This window comes from Leptonychotes weddellii, chromosome 4, assembly GCF_054177405.1.
Source record: "Leptonychotes weddellii isolate Sample4059 chromosome 4, ASM5417740v2, whole genome shotgun sequence".
Classification (NCBI taxonomy): Eukaryota; Metazoa; Chordata; class Mammalia; order Carnivora; family Phocidae; genus Leptonychotes; species Leptonychotes weddellii.
In genome coordinates, this window is record NC_138372.1 from 28225765 (window position 1) to 28248663 (window position 22899).

At 49.8% G+C, this 22899-nt stretch overlaps 1 protein-coding gene and 1 long non-coding RNA gene across 2 annotated transcripts in view; both read left to right on the forward strand.

The window, feature by feature from the left end:
* Positions 1-22899, forward strand: part of LOC145721245 (uncharacterized) — a 210988-nt gene that overhangs the window by 28251 nt on the left and 159838 nt on the right. The window lies entirely within an intron of this gene.
* On the forward strand, positions 1035-17554 carry PPIE (peptidylprolyl isomerase E). Its single transcript, XM_081818179.1, has 10 exons — positions 1035-1111; positions 2068-2166; positions 4684-4727; positions 5203-5229; positions 6391-6472; positions 6991-7091; positions 9624-9747; positions 15698-15883; positions 16834-16976; positions 17146-17554. Exons 1-10 carry the CDS (start codon positions 1081-1083, stop codon positions 17212-17214), a joined length of 906 nt encoding a protein of 301 aa, XP_081674305.1. The 5' UTR covers positions 1035-1080; the 3' UTR covers positions 17215-17554.

Sequence of the window (22899 nt, forward strand, 5' to 3'; positions counted from 1 at the left end):
TGGTGTCAAAGTGGGACAGACAAATACACCTGACTACAGTTACAGGGTGTGTTTTCCTGTTGGTTGCTGGGTTTGGGGGTTGTGGCCTCTGTCTGCAGAGGTGGGGGTGAGTGAAGCTTAACTAGGACCTCTGACAAGGACTGGCGGGTAACTCCTGATGGAGGAAGGAGAGAACTAGATGAGCAGAGGCAGAGGTGAGAGAAAAGGGCATGTGGTAAGGGCCAGAGTTAATATGGAGGTTGGGGTTGACTTGACACAGCCATGGCCCCTTGTCAAGGGCTCTAGGAGCCCTGTTATCAGCATTCATCAGTGTTTAAGCAGGGAGCTCTGGAGAATTTAGGTTTATTTTGAAGAAAGATCACCCTAGGAAAAAGCTGGAGGGTGGATTGAAGGGAAAAAGCCACCAACTCTTTCCTAGTCAACTGCATTAACCTGGTCTCCAGGATTCCACCCAATCCTTTCTTAACCCACAGCTCTATGAAAAATAGGTGGCCCCCATTATCTTCTACCACAAATGGCCATCTGTGATTTATGTATTGGTTTATTCCAAGAGTTGCTAACTTTTTTCCTAAAGAGTCAGGTGGTAGGTATTTCAGGTAGGTCTCCTGATGATGTAGTGTGAAAGCAGCCACAGACAATACTAAAAGAGATGAGCATGACTGTGTTCCAATAAAACTTTATAAACACTGAAAATTGGATTTCATAAATTTTCACGTGTGACAAGATATTCTTGTTAAAAAAAATTCTCCGCATCTATTTAAAAATGTAAAAACCATCTGTAGCTGCCAGGTTGTCCAATGGCACGAGGGTGGGGGCGGGGTGGCCCGTAGTTTACAGACGGTTTATTAGTCGCGGAGCCGGCGTTTTCGGCCCAGGCCGGTTTCCACAGCAGCGGGCACCTACCAGGTCCCCGCGCCGCAGCTCACTCACCGCGCCGCACCTACCCCCGCCGCCGATGCTGACTGACAGCCGGGGGCGGGGTCTGCGAGCCCCTAGGCGCGGGGGCGGGGCCGGAGGGGCGGGGCCGAGGGAAGGGGGCGGGCTGACCACCGGCTTCCGGCGGGTGAGCGCGGGAGCAAGATGGCCACTACCAAGCGTGTGCTGTACGTGGGTAAGCAAGCGCGGAACTAGGCGGAATCGGGGCTGGCCGACCCGGAGTGGGTCTCGACGTGGGGCAGGAACGCGTCTACGGTCGCGGAGGGTGGCGAGCCTTTGTATAGGCCGGATCGATAGCGGTATTGCTTTGCTTCGGGGAGTTAGCTCCAGACGTAGAGGTCTTTCCGGCTCCCTTCCAAGCCGGCTGAGCTTTAACGGGAACCCCTTCGCCTGCTGGGCCGGGAGGATTGGTAGAGGAATATTAGGAGGCTCCAGATCTTCGCGCTCTTTCATTTTACAGACCCTGACTGCAGCGGTGGCTCTGCCTGGCCCCTGCCCCTTTAAAGGAGGGAGTTCCCAGACTAACCCGGTAGAAGTGAGAATAACCCCCATAGCGAAGTTTGATGAGCGCTTTGTAGCCAAAGTGGGGGCAGTTGTGTTTACTGAAAGGGAGCAGCAAGAGCAAAAACCCGAAGGTGTGAAACAGCCTTACACATGGAGCAAAGGGGTCATCTTGCGGGAAACCCAGAGAATTGAGGAAGCAAAGGAAAGAGGTTGAAATGATTGGCAGGGCCCAGGTTATAAAGAGCCTTGTATACGCTGCTAGGGAGTTTGTACTTTATCCTGAGGACAGTGGGAAGTCTTTGAGGGGGTTTAAGCAAGTTTAAACTCCTTTAAACTGATGGGTTAAAATCTGCATGTTCCCAGGATCGCTCTAGTTGGCTGTGTGGAGGAGAGGGAGGCCAGTTTAAGAAGCTATTAAAGTAACGCTGGCGCTAGGATGAGCGTCTGCAAGAAGGGTGAAGAGGTGTGTTTCTTAATTATGGGGGACGGAGCACATGAGAACGCGCTTATGTACCCAAAGGACTGGATGGAACAGCCCCTCTCCTTGGCTATCACATGCTAACTGGGCTGCAGGGACTTCTTAAGAGAATGGAGGACAGTGGTAGAAGGCACTTGGCATCTTTGCAGGTGGGTTGGCAGAGGAGGTGGACGACAAAGTTCTTCATGCTGCCTTTATCCCTTTTGGAGACATCACAGATATTCAGATTCCTCTGGATTATGAAACAGGTGAGTCTTTTTCATGTCATGTTCGGAATCCTAAGAGGAAAAGAATTTGAAAAAATTCTAAATATACATTGTAAATATGGTTGATATGTAGGAAAGTTCAAGAGGGTGCATCGTGAGGGCAGGACAGTGATCTTGATGCAGAAGGAATGTTCTGAGGCTTGTGGTTATGTGCAACAAAACTTTGCAGAGGGTCCCATCTGTTGAGTGTGATATACCAAATTTTCAATAGCCCAGTAGGAAGATAGGTTTTGAGCTACATGGAGATCTGACTGTTGTTTCAAACTACCTGCTGGGCACCCCACTGCCCCTGCTCCTTTCTTGGCAGCTGTAATGTTAATCAGGGCAGCAGGGAAGCTCAGCCCCAACCAAGGGGCTTTGGCCTCTGCTCTCCTGGGGGAGATTTCCTTCAATTGGTATCACAGGTACAGTGCAGTTTTTCTATTTTGCCTTTGTTGTCATTTTTTTTTTAAGATTTATTTATTAATTTTAGAGCGCCGAGCACAGGAGTGGGGGGAGGGTCAGAAGGAGAATCTCAAGCAGACTCCCTGCTGAGGGAGGAGCCCCACTCAGGGCCTGATCTCACTACCCATGAGATCATGACCTGAGCCAAAATCACGAGTTGGGCAATTAACCGACTGAGCCATCCAGGTGCCCCAGTTAGTTGTCATTTTTAAGATTGGAGTTTTAGGCCTAAATCTGTCATTGACCCTGCCTGATTATTAGTAAGGTCTTTAAACTCTCTGGGCCAGGCATCTTTATTTGTAAAAAAACAATATGGACATACTTTGGAGATACTGCAGGTTTGGCTCCAGACCACCACAACCAAACGAATATCGCAATAAAACAAGTCAAATGAAATTTTTGGTTTCTTAGTGCAAATAGAAGTTAGGTAACTATATTGCAGTCTATTAGGTGTGTAATAGCATTATGTCTAAAAAAAATAATGTACAACCTTAATTTAAAAATACTTTAGGGGCGGGGCACCTGGGTGACTCAGTCGTTAAGCGTCTGCCTTCAGCTCAGGTCATGATCCCAGAATCCTGGGATTGAGCCCCACATTGGGCTCCCTACTTGGTGGGAAGCCTGCTTCTCCCTCTCCCACTCCCCCTGCTTCTGTTCCCTCTCTCGCTGTGTCTCTCTCTCTGTCAAATAAATAAAATCTTTAAAAAATAAAATACTTTAGGGGCGCCTGGGTGGCTCAGTTGGTTACCTGTCTTCAGCTCAGGTCATGATCCCAGGGTCCTGGGATTGAGCCCCGCATTGGGCTCCCTGCTCAGCGGGGAGTCTGCTTCTCCCTCTCCCGCTCCCCTGCTTATGTTCTCTTGCTCTGTCAAATAAATAAAATCTTTAAAAAAAATACTATATTGCTGGGGCGCCTGGGTGGCTCAGTTGGTTAAGCATCTGCCTTTGTCCCAGGTCATGATCTCAGGGTCCTAGAATTGAGCCCCGAGTTGGGCTTCCAGCTCAGTAGGGAGTCTGCTTCTCCCTCTCCCTCTGCCCTACCCCCGCTTGTACGTACACTCTCTCAAATAAATAAAATCTTTTAAAAAATGCTTTATTACTGGGCGCCTGGGTGGCTCAGTTGGTTAAGCGACTGCCTTCGGCTCAGGTCATGATCCTGGAGTCCCGGGATCGAGTCCCACATCGGGCTCCCTGCTCGGCGGGGAGTCTGCTTCTCCCTCTGACCCTCCCCCCCTCATGCTCTTTCTCTCTCTCTCTCAAATAAATAAATAAAATCTTAAAAAAAAAAAATGCTTTATTACTAAAAAATGCTAACCATTCTATGAGCTTTCAGCGAGTTGTAAACACTGATCACAGATCACCATAACAAATATAATAGTAATGAAAAAGTTTGAAATACTGTGAGAATTACCCAAATGTGACACAAAACATAAAGTGAGCAAATGCTGTTGGAAAACTGGTGCCATTAGAGTTGCTTGATGCAGGGCTCCCTTCAGTTTGTAAAAAACTGTGAGATCTATGAGGTGCAGGAAAGCAAAGTGCAGTAAAATGAGGTACGCCTGTAAGGTTATGTTTGCTCTCTAAAGTTAGTTGGTTTCATTAAATGAACACTGTTGTGCTTGGCCTTTCTAGTTAGATCAGCATTTTTCTGAGGATAAAGAGTGAGCATCCTAATTCATGTTTTAGGATTCGTGCTTTATGCATAGCTGATGCTCAGAATGTGGGATCAATAATTGAGAAGTTAAATAACTTGCCTTGTATGCAGAGGTTAAGGTTTTAATTTGGCTTTGGTAGAAGAACTGACTGCCTGAAAGATCAAAAGTATAGTTCATTATTTAGCTATGTTTTCTAAAAGACAAAATTCAATATTGCTTGAAATGTTGTTTAAAAACTGGGAAGAATTGAAGAAGGAGATTGCTTCTTACAAAATAGTGATTGAGTAGAATTTCTAGTGTCAGGATATGGTATGTGATTGACTTCACTTTCCTTGTGACCATGTTTCTTCCTGTCGCCCCCCATGGTAATTACTTGTTTTTGTTTTCCCCTTTTTTTCAGAAAAGCACCGAGGATTTGCTTTTGTTGAATTTGAGTTGGCAGAGGTGAGAAAATTCTTTGTGACCTGTGTTTAGTCTTTGGCTTATCTGAGTGTTGTTACTGGTTACAAAGGCAGCTGGACTCCATTTGGTTAGGTTTCTAGGCCTCTTGCTGATGCTTCCATAGAGACAGGACGTGCTGCTTGATGGAAAACTTCCCTCAGTTAATCAAATTCTAGACTGTCAAAAGCATAGACGTGCCCCTCTTACTCTGCCGAGCTCCTGTAGCTCTGCTCGCTGAGGCTTCTTGCCTGGCAGCGCTGGTGAATATTTCTTATGCCTTCCTGGAGATGGCAGATTGCTGCACCACCAGCTCTGAACTCAGCCAGGAAGCATTCTTTGTTAGAGACACATACAGCCTTGGCAAGAGGTATAGATGTGACTTTTTCCTCTTTTGTTTTGTTTTACTTTGTTTTTCTGTTGCTGAGTATATGTTTAGACACCACAAGAAGCTAAACTTGACCTTGTCTTTTCTCGGCAGGATGCCGCAGCAGCTATTGACAACATGGTATGGCTGAGACTCTTCATTCTTACCGAAGTTGCTTTTGGGTGGTACGGAGGGTCCTTGTGCATCTGTTGGTTTGCCGAACTGCCAAGTTACAAGGTTGCACGGGGAAGCAAAAGCTGTCAGCGTGTGAAAAGATTCACTGTGAATCGATCACTTTTAAGACTGGTCCTTACTCGAACGTCCTTCCCCGTTTAACGGTGATATACATTCGAACCCTTGTTATAGGCCAGTCTCTCACTGGCTGCCCCATGTCTAGGATAATAAATTGCAAACACTATGTAAATTGATTGCACAGTGAAATAGCATATTTTGCAGAAGGGGCAGAATATCCTGAAGCCTCAGAGCAATTACAAGTGAGGAGAAATTTCCAGTAAGGATAGTGGCAGGGTATGCTACTGATGCCAGTGATTTAAATATCCTGGAGAGGTCTTTGGGAGTAATGATGAAACGCTGGAGTATTTGTGTCCTCTTTGAGATCTTTGTGATTTTCACATCAGATAGGAAGTGCAGTGATGTCATATCATACTATTGATAGAATTTTGTTGGAAAAAACACTGCACATTAACCAGCACCTGTTACATCTTTGCTCTACAAATTAGTACGTAAACCTGAAATTTATAATAAATTTACTTCCCTTATTTTTAGTTTCATCACAGTAAAGTCCCATTCCTTTTTTTTTTTTTCCTTCACTTTTTACTGTGACGTTTTCTTCACTGCTCTAAATGGATTTATGTGAAGTGACCGTTCCTGGTACCAATTATCTTTGGAGGATAAAGTTCTTTATTCCTGTTCTGTTACCTGAACATCTTCAGCCCCCAGAGATCATTTCTCACCATTTTAAAGCAGATCTTGACTTTTGAAGGTGAACTCAAGTACTTGGAAACTGCTTGTATCCTTGTAATCCCAGGGCACTCTGGACCTGGAGTCACTTTCAGGAGCACAGGTTTTTGCTAGTATGAAAGAAAGGAGGTGTGTGGTGGGGGGAGATTGCCTGCAACCCGTGGGCTGCTGTGTGGCGGGCACAGAGCTTGCTGTTAGGGGCTCACGGGTTAAGGGAGAACAAATCATGAGCGTGTCTCGGATGTATCAAAACCAAACGCAAAGCTGTCTGACTCTCTTAACCTGACAGAGTTAAAGCAGCTGGGTGTTCAATCTTTACAGAATGAATCTGAGCTCTTTGGACGGACAATTCGTGTCAATTTGGCAAAACCAATGAGGATTAAGGAGGGCTCGTCCAGGCCAGGTGAGTGGGGGCAACCACAGGTTCCCTGTTATGTCCTCCAGTGTGGCCTTAGTTGCTGCATTTTTATCCCAATTTACTTGGAAAAGGTGCTGATCGCCGCTATGGATGCAGAGGAGTAGAGAATGATTCATGTTGGCAGAGGGCATGAGCCACCATTGTAGGGAATGAAAAAGAGTTTGAGCTTCTCAGAGAAATTGTTTGCATTATGAGAGAAACCCTGCCTGCTCGCTTCTCTTTCCCAGTTTCCTCAGCATTGGTTCCTGAGATGCTCCCGTCCAGGGCTGGAACTGGCAAGGCAACACCTTCCGTCTTGGCGCAGTTTTTTTACTTAGCCTTGTAAGAGCTGGACATCAGGACTGACATTCCCAGTGGAAACATTATACTTGGGAGTTCCCTCAGCGAAGCCTCTGGCTCAGAGGGCCACGGAGTGTGTTCCACTTTGCTGACCAAAGCAGCTAGCAAGCAGTTGGCCGAGAAGCTTGCATTTCTTAGCATTTGTTCGATTCTTTTCCTTTCAGTTTGGTCAGATGATGACTGGCTGAAGAAGTTTTCTGGGAAGACTCTTGAAGAGAATAAAGAGGAAGAAGGGTCAGAGCCTCCCAAAGTAGAAACCCAGGAGGTGAGATCGAAGGCATGCGCTTCCCCTCGAGGGGCTGGCACTTTCCACAGGAGTTTTTTTTTTTTTTTTTTCATGTTATGTTTTTGTGGAAATTTGCAAGTACATATGCAGAAGCAGAGAGAATGAAAACCAAAGTCTTAGTATTGTGGTAAAGGTGGTATTGAGTGAGTGAAAGAGAAGCTCTGGGTCTATCTCTCACCTTTGTGCTCTGTGTAATGAGCTGTTCCACTCTGCCCAGTTCTGCCCAGTCCTGGGTTGGGATTGCCTGAGGTGAGGGAGGCGAGTGGGTGCTCCTCTTCATCCCTCCTGCCCAGTCCCTCCTTCACTGGAGCGCTTTGCACAGGCTCATGGTCTCCCTGTCCCCGCCCCGATGCAGGGGAGGCGGGCCAGGGTGGTGGCACCTTCCCTCAGTCTGCACACAGGTTCGAGGCTCTTCCTCGCCAGGAGCAGCCTGCTGGCAACTCTCTCCTGACTCTGGGCATCCCTCTCTGGCTGGCTCCTTGGGCTTTCCCACCCCTCCCTGTGAGTGTTGTTCTCTGGATTTCTTTCTTGGCTCAGGGCATCCCTCTCCCTCTCCCCTTCTCCTCTTGGCTGAAACACTAGCAGTCACGGGTTTTTTGCAGCCTCTCCTGGCCTCTGTTCCTAGGGTCAGGCTGCGCACATTTCGGCCGCAAGTGTCACAGGCAGCTTCGAGTTGCCCAGAATGGGTGCCCTCCTCTCTCTAATCTTGTTCTTCGTCTTGTTGATTTGCCACCACCAATCCGCACACACACTGACTCAAGCCAGAAATTTGGTTGCAAAGCAGAGCGCACACATGGCCTTCACAGAGATGCCTTCTGTAAAACAGCCAGCACATCACATGCTGCTGAGTTTTCCTCTCAAACCTTCCTGAGTCTCCCTCCCCCGTTTGTCCCACTGCCCCCAGCAACCTCTTCTGCACATACTTGCCGAAGCTTCCTAACTAGTCTCTGGTGCACTGCTCTCTAGTCCTTAAATCAGGCCAGCTAGGAATGATCTGCTGAAGGCACAGACTGATGCCCTGACTCCTGCTGAGAACTTTTCTTAAAGATTTTTTTTTTTTTTAATTTATTTGAGAGAGAGCACATTAGAGGGGGGAGGGTCAGAGGGAGAAGCAGACTCCCTGCTCAGCAGGGAGCCCGATGTGGGACTCGATCCCGGGACTCCAGGATCATGACCTGAGCCGAAGGCAGTCGCTTAACCAACTGAGCCACCCAGGCGCCCTGCTGAGAACTTTTCAGTGGCTCCCATCACCCATTCCAAGGGATAAAATTGGGGGGGTGCTCCCCAGCTCCTGTCCCCACACCTGGCCGTCTCACTTCCACCCTCTAGAAACCCAGTCTGTTTCCCTATCCGTCCTTGCTTTTGTGCAGGCTGCTCAAGTGTTTATTGCCTGTCCCTTTCTAGGCAGGGATTCTGTGAGGTTAGGGGCCTTGTATTCAGCATCTTATTAACTAAAAAGTGTGGTGGAGGAATGTGGTTAAGAGCATGGGCTCGGGGGTGGGGTGGGATGATTTAGGTTTAAATTCCAGCTTCACCCCTTACCGCCCTCTTGTTTGGACAAGTGAGTGCACTTCACTGTACCTCCATTGCCCCACTTATAAAATGCGGATAAGGGACGCCTGGGTGGCTCAGTCGTTAAGCGTCTGCCTTCGGCTCAGGTCATGATCCCAGGGTTCTGGGACCGAGCCCCGCATCGGGCTCCCTGCTCCCCGGGAAGCCTGCTTCTCCCTCTCCCACTCCCCCTGCTTGTGTTCCCTCTCTCGCTGTGTCTCTGTCAAATAAATAAATAAAATCTTTAAAAAAATAAAATGCAGATAAATAGTGGTACGGCTTCATGCTCAGGATGGTTGTAAAGAGTTGATGAGCTACATATGTCAACGGGGAGAGCAGCCCCCTGCCCGTGGCAGGCACTCTGTGCGTGGTTGCTGAGGCTGGTGGCAGATGACAGCCAGCGGGTCCTCCAGCGCTGGGCCTGCGCACACGTCGGCTAAACTGAACCCCAGACCAGTTGTGAACATTTGACTTTTCTCTTTGGAACACATGTGATGCCTGCAGATGTCTCCTCGGGGTAGAAAACAGGGCCCCCCTTCCCCCACTGCCTTCTGAGCATGCCAGAGGGCTGCCCTCCTGGCTTCCCTTGTAGCCAGCCTGGGGGTGCGCAGGGCCAAGCGTAGAGGAGGATGTGCTGTCCGTCTGGCTGGCGTGAGGTGGCTTTGCGGGTGCGGAGAGGCGCGCACTGCGGGCCAGGGAGCTGGGGTTCTGGGACCACAGGCCAGGGTGCAGCGAGCTGGCGTCTGAGGGCAAGTGGGACGCGGTCCCGAGCCTGTGGGGTCGGTGGGGAGGGGGGCAGTTATTTAGCCGGTGCTCGGGGTCCCGGCCCTGGGGCTCCGGCTGGCGGCACCTTGCTGCGGCCAGCTCGCTGCCCTTGGGTTCTTGGTGTGTATGCAGAATACCCGCTCTCCGACTTGCGGAGTCTAGTGCTCCCCAACCTGACATTTCTTCTGCGCCCAGGGAGAGCCCACGGCAAAAAAGGCCCGGTCGAATCCTCAGGTGTACATGGACATCAAGATCGGGAACAAGCCGGCCGGCCGCATCCGGATGTTGCTGCGTTCTGACGTTGTTCCCATGACAGCAGGTGAGCGGGCTGTGGGCCAGATGCCGGGGCTGCCGGGGAGGGGTGCGGGGGGCTGAGCGGTGGGCCTTCCCCAGTTCTCACTGCCTCCGCTCCTGTGCTCGTGACAACCGCTGACCTGAGTGGATTTGAGGCATCTCAGATCCTGGGATCTAGTAACAGATTGAGTCCGACCAGGCACTTTTGAAGCTTTATAGGTGCTGCTTTGCTATTTTTTAATAATAAGAGGGTGTTTGTTTGTTTGTTTTTTTAATGTAAGTAAACACGTATTCGTGGTTAAACAAACAAAACCCAAAAAAACTGTACACACATATTCGAACAATACTGAAGGCAGTAAGTAGAAAACATCCATGTTCCCGCCTCCACGTCCAGTTTTACTCTCCAGAAGTAACTGCTGTTAACTAACAGTTTCTTGAGTCTGTCTAGTGTAAATATTGACTTCTCATTCTTTTCTTTTTTTTTAACCTAAATTTTATTATGTAGGCATATAGTTTACAAAGTTAATTTCACAAAGCTTGTTTTGAAAAACAGCAGCCCCTTAGCCCCCAGTACTGGCCCCTGGCCTTGGCGCCCCACGGCGCTCCTCGGAGGCAGCCAGTTTCAACTCTCAGCTGGTTCTTTCGGTTTTTATCTCCCTTTTGGTAGATAAGAGATTTATGTTGTTATTTCCTGGTTTTTTTGTTTTAGACATCTGTTGGCTTCCCACTTTAGGAGATAAGGAGTCAGCTTTTTAAATCCCTTTCGCTGCCCCTTCATCTTACTCATAGAGTTACCATAAGTTTGCTTAGGCCATAGGTTATTCTGACTACGTAAGCATCATACTAGGGTAACCTCCTTTCACACACAGCATTTTGCTTTCCTGGGATTCGTAATTGTCTTGTTTTCATACAAGCTTAGTCTTCTGTGCATTTATTCCTGATGCTCCCCCTAATTCTGCTGCCTGTGTAAATCTTTCATCATGTTCACACACCCCAGATATTCTGTCAGTTTCCCTCTCCTGTAGAAGTTCCTCTTTGGAGCCTCTGACTCTCTCCAGCCTGGACCACGGCTTTTCAGGCTCACTGCACAGCAAGTGTGGTAGGGTCTCTTGTGTTCGCCTCTTAGGTTGGACTCTCTGTTGTCTTCTTTTTTGGTGCTTTCCCTCATTTTAGTAGAAGACATCCTTCTGTAGCTTCTGCAGCAAAGAACTTGGGAAGTAAGTTTTTTGAGAGTGAAGACTAAATATATGTACCTTCCCACTTGATGGATAGTTAGGGTATAGAATTCTAGAGAAGTCTAATGTCATTCTGATTCTTGATCCTTTATATAAAACTTCTTTTCTGTCTAGTCCTGAGCTGTCCAGTATAGTAGCCACTCACCATATGTGACTATTGAAATTTAAATTAAATAAAATTAAAGTTCATTTACTCAGTTACATTAGCCAGATGTTTAAGAGCTATTCCCAGCCCTCCCTAGATAGAGGCTTGCAGGGTATCTGTCCTGTGTCCTGAAACCATATGCCTTTGGACAGACCTTACATGATATGGATATTCAGTGGGCCTCGCTGTATTCATTTTCTCTTGCTGTTGTCACAGATTACCACAAACTTAGTGTCTTATGACAACACAAATTTATTATCTCCCATTCTGTAGGCCAGAAGTCCTGTAGGCTACAATGAAGATGGTGGCCGGGTCACTGCCTTCCCTGCTGGAAGCTCTAGGGGAGGATGTTTCCAGGGATACTCACGTTGTCAGCAGAATTCAGTTCCCTGTATCTGTAGGACTGAGGTACCCCATTTCCCTGCTGCTGTCAGCTGAGGGCTATCCCCAGCTTCTGGAGGCTCGCAGCCCCCCTTTTCCTCCACCTTCAGAGCCAACAGTGGTGGATCCAGTCCCTCCCACATTTTGAATCTCTCTTTCTAACCTTAGCTGGGAAAAATTCTGTCACAGGCTCATGATTATATTAGGCCCATCTGGATAATTGGGGCTGCTTTCCCCATCTCGAGGTCAATCCATAACCCTAATCACATCTGCAATGGCAAGGACATCTTTAGGGGGCCATTACTCTGTGTACCACACCCACAGGACAGTGTTTTATCCTCTGGTTGGGAAAATTTCTTTCAATTATTTCTTCACTTTTGTCCCCTCTGATTTCTCTCTTCTTTCTGGAACCTTCCTAAGTGTTCTTTTTCTATAACACTCTGTGCTTATTTCCCAGAGGTAATACCATTTCATCTTTCCGAGGACATTACTAAAGTTTTTTCTTCCTATAGTTTATGTCTCAAATCACTTTTTCCTGAGTTAATTATGTTTTGCTTTGTGTTTGGTCTGTTTGTTTTGGTCTTTGCTTTTCACATTAGATGCCTTCCTCACCTAAGCCATGGTAAGGCTTGCTGGCTGTGGCTTCCACGGTGATTCAGTTGGGGTCTTTCTCTGTCAGACCCCAGATGTCCGTTTCCCTGACTTCCCTTCTCTTGGACAGCTTGGAGTCCCCCGAGAAGAGTCTAGCCTCCTGCTGGAGACTCTGCATCCAGGTATTAGCCATCGTGGCGGCGGCGGGAGATGGGGGCAGTATATAAACTTTCACTTAATCTGTTTGTCATTACGGTACCTCAGCCCCTGGCTATGTCTAGTATATCCCAGTCCAGAGACCTCTGCTTTAACCTACCAGAGAGCAGACCTCCAGCCGGCTGCCCGTGGGGGTCAGGGGAGGATCTGGGGGTTGGCTATTTTCTTAAATAGGCTTTCAACCAACTTTACTGTTTTTAGAACTACCTTCACCTTTTACCTGAGCTTTTGGCATTTATGCAACATAAAGTGAGTTTCTTCTCAGCTCTACCAGCTTAAGATTCAGCTTTCTTTTCTTTTTTTTGTCTTAAATGTTTCAAGTTTTTATTTAAATTCTAGTTAGTTAACATACAGTGTAATAGTAGTTTTGGGAGTAGAATTTAGTGATTCATCACTTACGGTTTGCTTCCCTTTTTTTTTTTTTTCTTTCCCCTTTGCTCATCTGTTTTGTTTTTTAAATTCCACATATGAGTGAAATCATGTGGTATTTGTCTTTCTCTGACTGACTTATTCCGCTTAGCATAATACCCTCTAGTTCCATCCACATCACTGCAAATGCAAGATTTCATCCCTTTCTATGAATGAGTGATAGTCCATTGTATATATATACCACATCTTCTTTATCCATGCATCAGTTGGACATCTGGGCTCCTTCCATAATTTGGCTATTGTTGATGATGCTGCTGTAAGCATCGGGGTGTAGCTGCCGAGATTCAGCTTTCTCAAGTCTGCTACATCGCGTATGATTCGTCTGTTTTCTAGCTTTCAAAACTTTTATGTTGCTGTTGTGTCCCCTCTCTTTTGCTCTCTTTTTTTTGGCCTTTTTAACCTTTTTTTTTTTTTTTTTAAGATTTTATTTATTTATTTGACAGCACAAGCAGGCAGAGAGGCAGGCAGAGGGAGAGGGAGAAGCAGGCTCCCCACTGAGCAGGGAGCCCGATGCGGGGCTGGATCCCAGGACCCTGGGATCATGACCTGAGCCGAAAGCAGATGCTTAACGACTGAGCCACCCAGGCACCCCACTTTTTAACCATTTTTAAATGTATAGTTCAGTGGTATTGATTGCATTCACAATGCTGTACAACCATCACTGCTGTCTTCAAAATGTGTTCACCCCATACTGAACTGCGGACCCCGTTAACCCACTCCTCATTGTCTCCCTCCCGCCCCTGGTGGCCTCTAATCTACTCCCCATCTCTGGATTTGCCGGTTCTAGACATGTCCTAGAAATAGAATCATACAATATGTGGCCTTTCCTTTGTAACTGGCTTTTTTGACTTAGCATGTTTCAAAGTTCATCCGTGTTATAGTATCTGTTGGGATTCCATCCCTTTTTTTTTTTTTAAAGATTTTATTTACTCATTTGAGAGAGAGAATGAGAGAGAGAGCATGAGATGGGGGAGGGTCAGAGGGAGAAGGAGACTCCCCGCTTAGCAGGGAGCCCGATGTGGGACTCGATCCCGGGACTCCAGGATTATGACCCGAGCCGAAGGCAGTCGCCCAACCAACTCAGCCACCCAGGCGCCCTCCATCCCTTTTTTATGGCTGAATAATATCCCATCGTCTGGATATGTGACATGTTGTTCGTTCATTTGTTGATGGATACGAGCATTGTTTCCACTTTCTGGCTATTGTGAATAATGCTGCTGTGGACATTCGTGTACAAATATGTGTTTTAATGCCTTTTGTCAGCTCTTTGTGTACATACCTAGGGGTGGAAATGTACTGACCTGGCAATTCTGTGTTTACCTTTTTGAGAAATTGCCAAACTCTTTTCTACAGTGGCTGCACATTACATTCCCACCTCCAGTGTATGAGGGTCTCAGTTTCTTCATATTCCTGCCAACACTCATTATTTTCTGTTGATGATGGCCATCCTAGTGGGTATGAAGCGGTATCTAATTGTGGTTTTGATTTGCATTTCCCTAATGACCAATGGTGTTGAACATCATTTCGTGTGCTTATGGGTCATTTGTGGATCTTTGGAGAAATGTCTGTTCAAATCTTTACCTATTTATCAACTGGGTTGTTCGTCTTTCTGTTACCGAGTTGTAGGAGTTCATTAAATATTCTGGATATTGAACTCTCACCAGATAAAATTGGCAAATACTTTCTCCTGTTCTGTGGGTTACCTTGTCTGTTGAGTGTCCTCTGATGCCCAAAGGTTTTTAGTTTTTTTTTTTTTTTTTAAAGATTTTATTTATTTATTTGACAGAGAGAGACACAGTGAGAGAGGGAACACAAGCAGGGGGAGTGGGAGAGGGAGAAGCAGGCTTCCCGCCGAGCAGGGAGCCCGATGTGGGGCTCGATCCCAGGACCCTGGGATCATGACCTGAGCCGAAGGCAGGCGCTTAACGACTGAGCCACCCAGGCGCCCCAAGGTTTTTAGTTTTGATGAGGTTATTTATTTTTTCTTTTTTGTTATCTGTGCTTTGGGTGTCATATTTAAGAAACTGTTACCAAATCCAGAGTCACGAAGATTTGCCCCTGTGTTTTCTTCTAAGATCCTGTTTGGTTTTTCTTCAAAAAAAAAAAAAATCAGGGGCGCCTGGGTGGCTCAGTTGGTTGAGCGACTGCCTTCGGCTCAGGTCATGATCCTGGAGTCCCGGGATCGAGTCCCGCATCGGGCTCCCTGCTCGGCAGGGAGTCTGCTTCTCCCTCTGACCCTCCTCCCCCTCATGCTCTCTGTCTCTCATTCTCTCTGTCTCAAATAAATAAATAAAATCTTAAAAAAAAAAAAAAAAAAAAAAAAATCAGTTGCCCTCCATTTAGAGTGGAGCAGAGCTGGAATGCAGGTGTTCAGTTTTCCTTCTTAACCAGAGTCCCTCTAGTCCTTCACAGTGTGAGGATCACAAAGGTTTGGAATACATGGCATATTTTTCATTGAAAATACAAACACTAAACAAAGACAGTTTATCAGATTCCAGCTACAGAGGTTTTGGGTTTTTTTGGTTTTGGGGGGGGGGTCGTTTTTGTTTTGTTGTTTGCTCAAAGACTTTTGTGTTATTAGAGTACATGGGCTAGGAGTGACGGGAGGGGGTAGCTCGTGGGCAACCACTGTCCTGACCAGTATCGGATGCCCATCCCGATGGCCACCAATTTGCTAGAGGTGCTGCCACCCTGCACGGCCTCACGGTTTTCCCGATGCGGCCCACCAGCTCCCAGCCCTGCATCCCGATCCCGCCCGCACGCCCACTGCGCGGCCCATCCCAGAGCCCGTCTTCACGTGGTCGAAGCAGCTCGGTCGGGCCTGTCCGTGGGGCTCCACGGCTCCTGGCATCTCGCTCGCGGCTTCGGTGGCTCCCTTCCTCGTCTCCCGTGGCACGCGAGGCAGAGCATACCCACGGCCTGAGGAACGGCTCTGTTTTGTTTTCTGACCTCCGCACCTTTTCCTTTCTCCATGCCAGAGAATTTCCGATGCCTGTGCACCCACGAGAAGGGCTTCGGCTTTAAGGGAAGTAGCTTCCACCGCATCATCCCCCAGTTCATGTGCCAGGGCGGCGATTTCACGAACCACAACGGCACGGGGGGCAAGTCCATCTACGGGAAGAAGTTCGACGATGAGAACTTTATCCTCAAACACACGGGACCAGGTGGGAGCCGATGGGACGCGGTGGCGGGTACGGGGGGACAGGGCTCGGGTCTGCAGGCGAGCCAGCCGGTGACCCAGCGGCCGCGCGGCCTGGCGGGAGTCGGGGAAGCGGCTTCCATCCACTGCCCCCACACACCCCCTGGGGTCTAGCTTGGGTTCTGGGGCCTGCCTTGGTGAGCTGAGTCCCTCAGCCCCGCTGCCCCGTCCTGTCAGACGTACCCCTCTGTGAGTGGTCAGTCCCCCCGCGACTAGAGAAAGCTCTGTGCTGAGTGGTCATCTTGAAATTTAGGACTACACTTCTTCAGGGGCCTGGCAGCGTTACTAGAGCCCCTCAGTTAATCGTGCTCTGTCCCCGTCCGAGACGACGGTTGCTCGCTCCCTCCCTCCCGAAGCCTCCACATCGCCCTCCAAGCTGATGCGTGGTCCCCTGGGTCCCCCGCCACGCGCCCGCTCTGCCTTCCCTCCGAGGACAGGCAGGAGCTGTCTCCCTGCGGCCGGCCCCTCTGCTCGTGGCCCGGACCCCATCCCCTCTCTCCCACCTAGGAGCGTGGCTTCTGTAGCTGTCGCCCTGCTGCCTCGTGGCTGCGTCCTCTGCTAGATCAGCCCAGTGGCGTAAAACTGTGCGGTATCGATCTTTAAAAAAAAAAAATCATCCTTTGACTTGTGTGAGCTGTCATCCATGCCTCTCACCCCCTGGTAAGGAAAAGTCGTGTAGACTGCCCTGCCTTCTGTTCTGTCTGTCCCCCTTCCGCCAGACCTCGAGCCCCAGCCTGGCACTGGAGCCACTCCTGTCGCAGGTGCCAACAGCATCCATCTTGCCAGTGGCCAGTGCTCGGCCCGCATCCCGGGCCGGCTTCCGGCAGCATCTCCCCGGCTCAGTCTCCTGCGCAGATGTCCCTCTGGGGGCCGGGAGCCGGCAGGAGGGGCTGACGTGCTCCTTCTTTCCCCCAGGCCTGCTCTCCATGGCCAACTCCGGCCCAAACACCAACGGCTCCCAGTTCTTCCTGACGTGTGACAAGACGGACTGGCTGGACGGCAAGCACGTGGTGTTTGGGGAGGTCACGGAAGGCCTGGATGTCCTGCGGCAAATTGAGGTGGGCGGCTGCCCGGGCCCTGGGTGCGCAGCCCTGTGGGAGAGCTGGACGGGGGCCGCGGCGGCTCCTGGGGAGGGCTGCTTCTGCTCAGGCGGGGGCGGGCACCTGGGGAGGGTGTCCCCGAGCCGCTCCTTACTTCCCACCCTCTTCCTCCTCTGTCCCCACAAAGACCCAGGGCAGCAAGGATGGGAAGCCAAAGCAGAAGGTGATCATCGCCGACTGCGGGGAGTACGTGTGAGTCCGCACACGCTGTCTCCGCACTGCCCCTGCCTATCCAGGAGCCGTCAGCCTGGGAACCAGCACGTGAGGGCGTCTGTCCCCTTTGTGGCAAGCAGGGGTGTGTGTCGTGGCCCTTCTTGGGGGTCAGCTTGGAGCAGCTCTTCTGCAGACTCGGCCCGGGCTCCCTCTGGCTCTCTCCCAGGTGTGGCCGTGGGCCCGGGAGCTCGCAGGGGTCCCCATTGTGGACGGACGGTGTGTGGCCTTTTCCAGGCCTTTGCTGCCACGGCTTCTCCTGGGCCCACCAGCGGGGCTCCTGGACATCGCTTCTGGTAAAATAAACCCGAGTTCTTGTACTGCAAGTCCAGCTAGTTCCTAGGAGTTGTCCGAGATTGCATCTCTGCTGAATTAGGCTGGCAGAGGGATAGGGCATAGCTTTTCTTTCCTCCCTTGGGTGGATTCCCTGAGGTGCCAGGTGGTGTATCTTCAAGCCAGGTACCCTTGTCAACCCACGGTCAGGACAGTGGAAATCAAAAATATCAAAGAAGTCCGTCTTCTGCCGCCTTCCACTCCAGAACTCCTGCCGGCTAGTCTTTGAGGCAGCGGGGGTACTTTATCACTCGCAACGATTCGTTTGTTTGTTTCTTCATATTCGTTCTACAGAATTTTTTTTTTATTCTTATGTTAATCCCCATACATTACATCATTAGTTTTAGATGAAGTGTTCCATGATTCATTGTTTGTGCATAACACCCAGTGCTCCATGCAGAATGTGCCCTCCTCAATACCCACCACCAGGCTAACCCATCCTCCCACCCCCAGAATTTTTTTTAAGGAAGTTCTACGCCCAGTGTGGGGCTCGAACTCCTGACCCTGAGATCAAGAGTCGCATGCTCTGCTGACTGAGCCAGCCAGGCGCCCCCAGTCTACAGGATCTGTAAACGCTGTTTTATACCTCAGAGCGCCTCTCTGTGCCGGGTACTGGGCTTACTTGTCCAGAGGCAGGAGGCCACCCGGCTCTGTGGGCCTAATCCAACCTGCTGCTTTTCTGTTGAGCAAAAAGTTACTGGAAGACAGCCACATCCATCCATTTACATATTCTCTGTGGCTGCTTCTGCGGGGACAGATACTGTGTGGTCCCTATGTTAGGGCTCTCCAGAGAAACAGAACCAGTAGGCTGGGTGTAGATATGTATATAGAGGAAGATTTATTTTAAGGACTTGGCTCCGTGATTGTGGGGGCTGGCAAGTCGGAATTCTGTAGGACCAGCAGGCTGGAGACCCAGGGAAGAGTTGATGGTGCAGTTCGGGTCCGAAGGCTGTCTGGAGGCAGAATTCCTCCTCCCTCGTGCAGTCTCAGTCTTCTCTGTCTTAACAGCCTTCCACTGATTGGGTGAGGCCCACCCACATTGTGCAGGGTAATCTGCGCTACTTCCAGTCTGCTGCTTTAGACATTAATCACATCTGAAAAGTACCTTCTCAGCAGCATCTAGACTGGTGTTTGACCAAAAACTGGCTATCGTGGCCTAGCCAAGTTGACACAAAATGAACCAACACAGCCTCAGAGCCTAAAATATTGACTGCTTGAACCTTTGTAGGACAAGTTTGCTGATGGCTGAAACACATGGTCCCACCCTGTGCTGAGCTTGGTCCTTCTAATGCGGCCACTGCTCAAGTCAGGCTGGCTCCTCTCTCCATTCCCTCTGCACATACTGCTCAGCCAGGTGGTTTTCAAGAATCCCTCACCTGCTGAAGGCCCTGAGCAGGGACTGAGCCCCATGGCCACTAGACACCTCTCTGTGGTTGGGTTACCAGGACCATTCAGAATCCACCGGGCTGGGCTTTTTCATCTTGAGATCTGGACAAGCCAGATGTAGGAGAGGCCTGATGCCTCCTGGCCCTGGTGACCCTGGGAGCACTCCTGTGAGGGATGATGTCATTCTGGCCCTACCTCTGGCTTCTGTGTACCCAGCGGACTCCCAGCCCTTGGCTGAGCTCCTGCTCAGGGTTTCTGTCTCCTTGAGGCTAGGATGTACCACATGGTTACCCTTGACCCTGTGGAGCTCCCAAAAGAGACCTTCCCTCAAAGCACAGGCCCCCACTCTGAGGGCAGACTCTGGCCATCACAGGTCAGTCACCAGGAAAGGAGGCGTATACAGGGTGTAGCATGGCCACCTCCCAAGAGGGGCCTGACTTCTGTGACAATGACCTTGTTACTTTCTGTTCTTCCCTGGTAGCACCCACTGGGCTCACTGCCCCTCCCGGTGCTCTCCAGAGTGTCCACAGGTGTTATCACTGTATCCACAGCAGAACCCTATACAGAGGGAAACCACGGCCCGGGTGACATGCTGCAGAGTCACCCAGAATATGGCAGAGCTGGGACAGGAAGCTCGGCCTGCCTCCCCCTAGTTTAATGGGGTCCTGGGAGGTTTACTGGGCTCTAGCCTCAGTCTAAGGCAGGGGGCCCAAGGCCCTGGGGGAAGACACGGTCATGGTCCCTATAATTAGCCTGGACCCTTTGGGGAGACCCAAGGAAGCCAAGCCCAGAGCCCGGGAGCAGCGGCCCGGCTGCCTGGTTCAGCTATCACAGCACCAAACCTCTGGTGCGTGCCAAGACGGCACTGTTGGAAGTGGACCGGCGTGTGCCATGCGGCCTTTGCTGTGGCCCGAGGACGGAGTGCCTGCCTCGGGCCTCCTGGTCCATGTGCGTGTTGCTCTGTTACGGCAAACAGGGCTGGTTTTGCCGGTGCGCGGACTCCTTCAGCCTGTGGCCCTGAGGTCAGGCCTGCGGCTGCTGGAGCCCCCTGTCGGATTCAGGCGCTGCGAGCTCTAGGCCCCAGTCACAACAGCCTGCAGCAACCCTCCCAGGAAGGCATTGGGGACCTACTTTTTAGTTGTGAACACTGAGTCTCGCAGGCTTCGGGGGTTAAAAACCTAGAAAGCCATGTTTTCAAAAAATACTTATTAACAGGAAAATTTTTACTGCATAATGAAGTGGGAAAAGCATATTTCAAAGCAATTTATATAAGTATGATCCTAATTTTGTAAAAATATCTGATATATAACATCTATATGTGTATATCCTAAGATAGAGGCTGAGAAATAAATTCACCAAAATATTAAGTGTGTTTATCTGAGTCCTACAACTATGGCGATTTCAGTTGTATTTTTCCAGTTTTTCCTCCAAAACTGCATTATTTTTGTAATAAATGAAAAACCCATTTTTTAAAAGGGTGGGTCAAGCTTTGTACCTTCAGCAGGCTGGTGGGATCCCCTTGCCTCTGGGAACACAGGGAAAGCTTCACAGCCCTGGCCATAACCAGGCACTTTCCTTAGGCCTTGAAAGCAGGTGAGAATACAACGTTCTCCCTCCATGGATTGCAGGGTGTAGATTTTTCAGGAAAAAGCTCAGCTCTGAAATAAATACTCCCGTCACCTACAGAACACTTCCTGGGAGGAGGTTTAGTGGACAAGCACGGAAGGGACTAAGCAGATCAGCAAATTCTTTTGTAATAACGCCAACAGGTACCTGTTGCTAAGTGTTTATTTGGCAGACATTGTCCTACATGTGAATGTCCATATCTGATCTTTGTAATAGCTTGGAAGGAAAGAACCAATATCCTGCTCCACAGAAGAAAAACCAAGGTTCAAACCCATTTGACTTCAAAATCCCTCTTGCTATGCTGCTTTCCTATTTCTTAGGGATTTTTCCAGAACGGGTCACTTTCCCACCTTAGAAAACCGCGAACACTAATGTGCTGCTTGGCCTTGAGGCCAGACTCGCACTGCCCAAACCAAGGCTGACTGCCGTGCATTTGTCATCAGCCCTTTCCCACATGCCCTCCCTTCCTGGCAAGTCACTGACTCGTGGTCGCTGTCGGGTCTGACCAGCTGCCCGTATTTATCCTTCTGGTCCCGTGCAACCAGATAAACAAGCCATGCCCTGAGCGAGAGAAAGGGAAACGGTGGCATCTGGGCTGCTCCCTGCAGCTGCGGTGCTTGGCTCAGCAAACTGGTAACTGGGAATACAACGCATGCAGCAAGTGCGTGCAATATCATGCAATAAACGGGATAAAATGCATGGGCCTTGTATCCATTCACAATTGTTTCACTGCTCAGGTCTTTTTCTACGCGATCTCATTCAGTGACTGCGTGGATAGCAAAGGTTGCTGAAGTCTGAGCCAGGTAGGCAGGCAAAGGCTTATTTTTCAGGTGTCGGGCATGCAAAAGGAAGGTTACGGCCTCCCGGCATCCGTGCCGTGCTCAGCCTGACAGGTGAGGTGTGCTCCCAGTCTATAAGCCTTGGGAATGATTTGACAGACATTCCTGGTGCACCCTAATTGTGCCAGGCTGTTGGCTGGGCACCAAAGGTACCAGGTAAAGTTAAAAACTGTTAAAATAACTGGCTAATGTTAAATTTATATTTGCCCAAAAGACAGTCCTCGATGTTAGGAAGACAGAAGTGTCAGAGGACTAGAATGGCAAACAGGTTCCCTGTTACATACCAACTCTGACCTGTCACTGCCACCTCAACCGAGTTTGGGGTGCCGAGGCTGGATCTGGGCGCAGTGTGAAAAAGGGCTGGCAGAAAAGATTCCTGGCAGGAGGCCCTTTGGAGACCCGAAAAGCTCATTGCCTTCATGTATGGATGGAAAATGAGGCCCAGACAGGGAAGCCATCTACAAATCCGGTCTCCTAACATCTACGCCAGAGTTCAGATCCCTGCACTAATGGGGAATTCTCCACCTTGCAGACAGTCTGGGCCCATCTTCCGTGTACCCGGGGAGGGTCTCTCCCTCCGTGCTCGCTCCAGAGTCCCTTCCCGGTCCCTGCGGAGGCGCCGCTGTCCTGCAGCAGGGCCCCAGCGTCCACACCCACTGTCCCACCTGCTGTCCCGGGGCCCCTCCTCGGGGTGCCGAGTGACTGTTGAGGGGCGCATCCTGGGGCACACGGGGGTCGGGTCCCCAAGCTGCTTTGAACGACACAGTATTTCAGGGTTTGGGCAGCGGGACTCTGTCTGCCCCAGCAGGTAACTTACGGGCTTAGCGAGTCAGAAATCAAACGTTCCAGCGGCCTGTGGCAGTTTCCAGGACCCTCCCCACCCCGGGCCGGCCTGATTACTGCCTGTCACTCCCCTGGGACAGGGACCTTGTCTCGGGCTCACAGGGCGATGCAGATTATGACAGCCTGTTTCTGACAACTTCTGGACACGAGCAGGTGCTGGGAGGCCCTAGGCCCAGCCACAGGCTGCCTGGGGTCACAGAGGCACCACTGTGGGTGAAGTGGATTGCTCCTTAGCATGGCAGAAGATGGCAAACAGTTTTCACTTCACATGTCAGCTCTGATCTCTTGGCTGTGGCGGCATGGAGTTCTAATACAGATCATTTTGAAATTCTATACAGATTTGGAAGGAAAAAATATCAAGATGGATGATTAATGTTTGCCATGCCAAAGGGAAAGGGAAATGATGTCATCTGTGCTGAGCACTGTCATCCTGGGCCACCCAGTGTATCCACCATGCTAGGCTCAATAAAAAGATAACTTTTCCATGGAGCTGAGCTCCTCATGGTTCAACGTGGTGACAGATAGGCGAGTGAAGCCTTCCAAATTTTTTGTTTCTACAACGGCCAAATGTCCATGCCCTGTACCTCTCCCCCAGACAGCAGAGGCAGATCAAGGCAGGAAGATGGGGGGAAGATGGAGGGGGA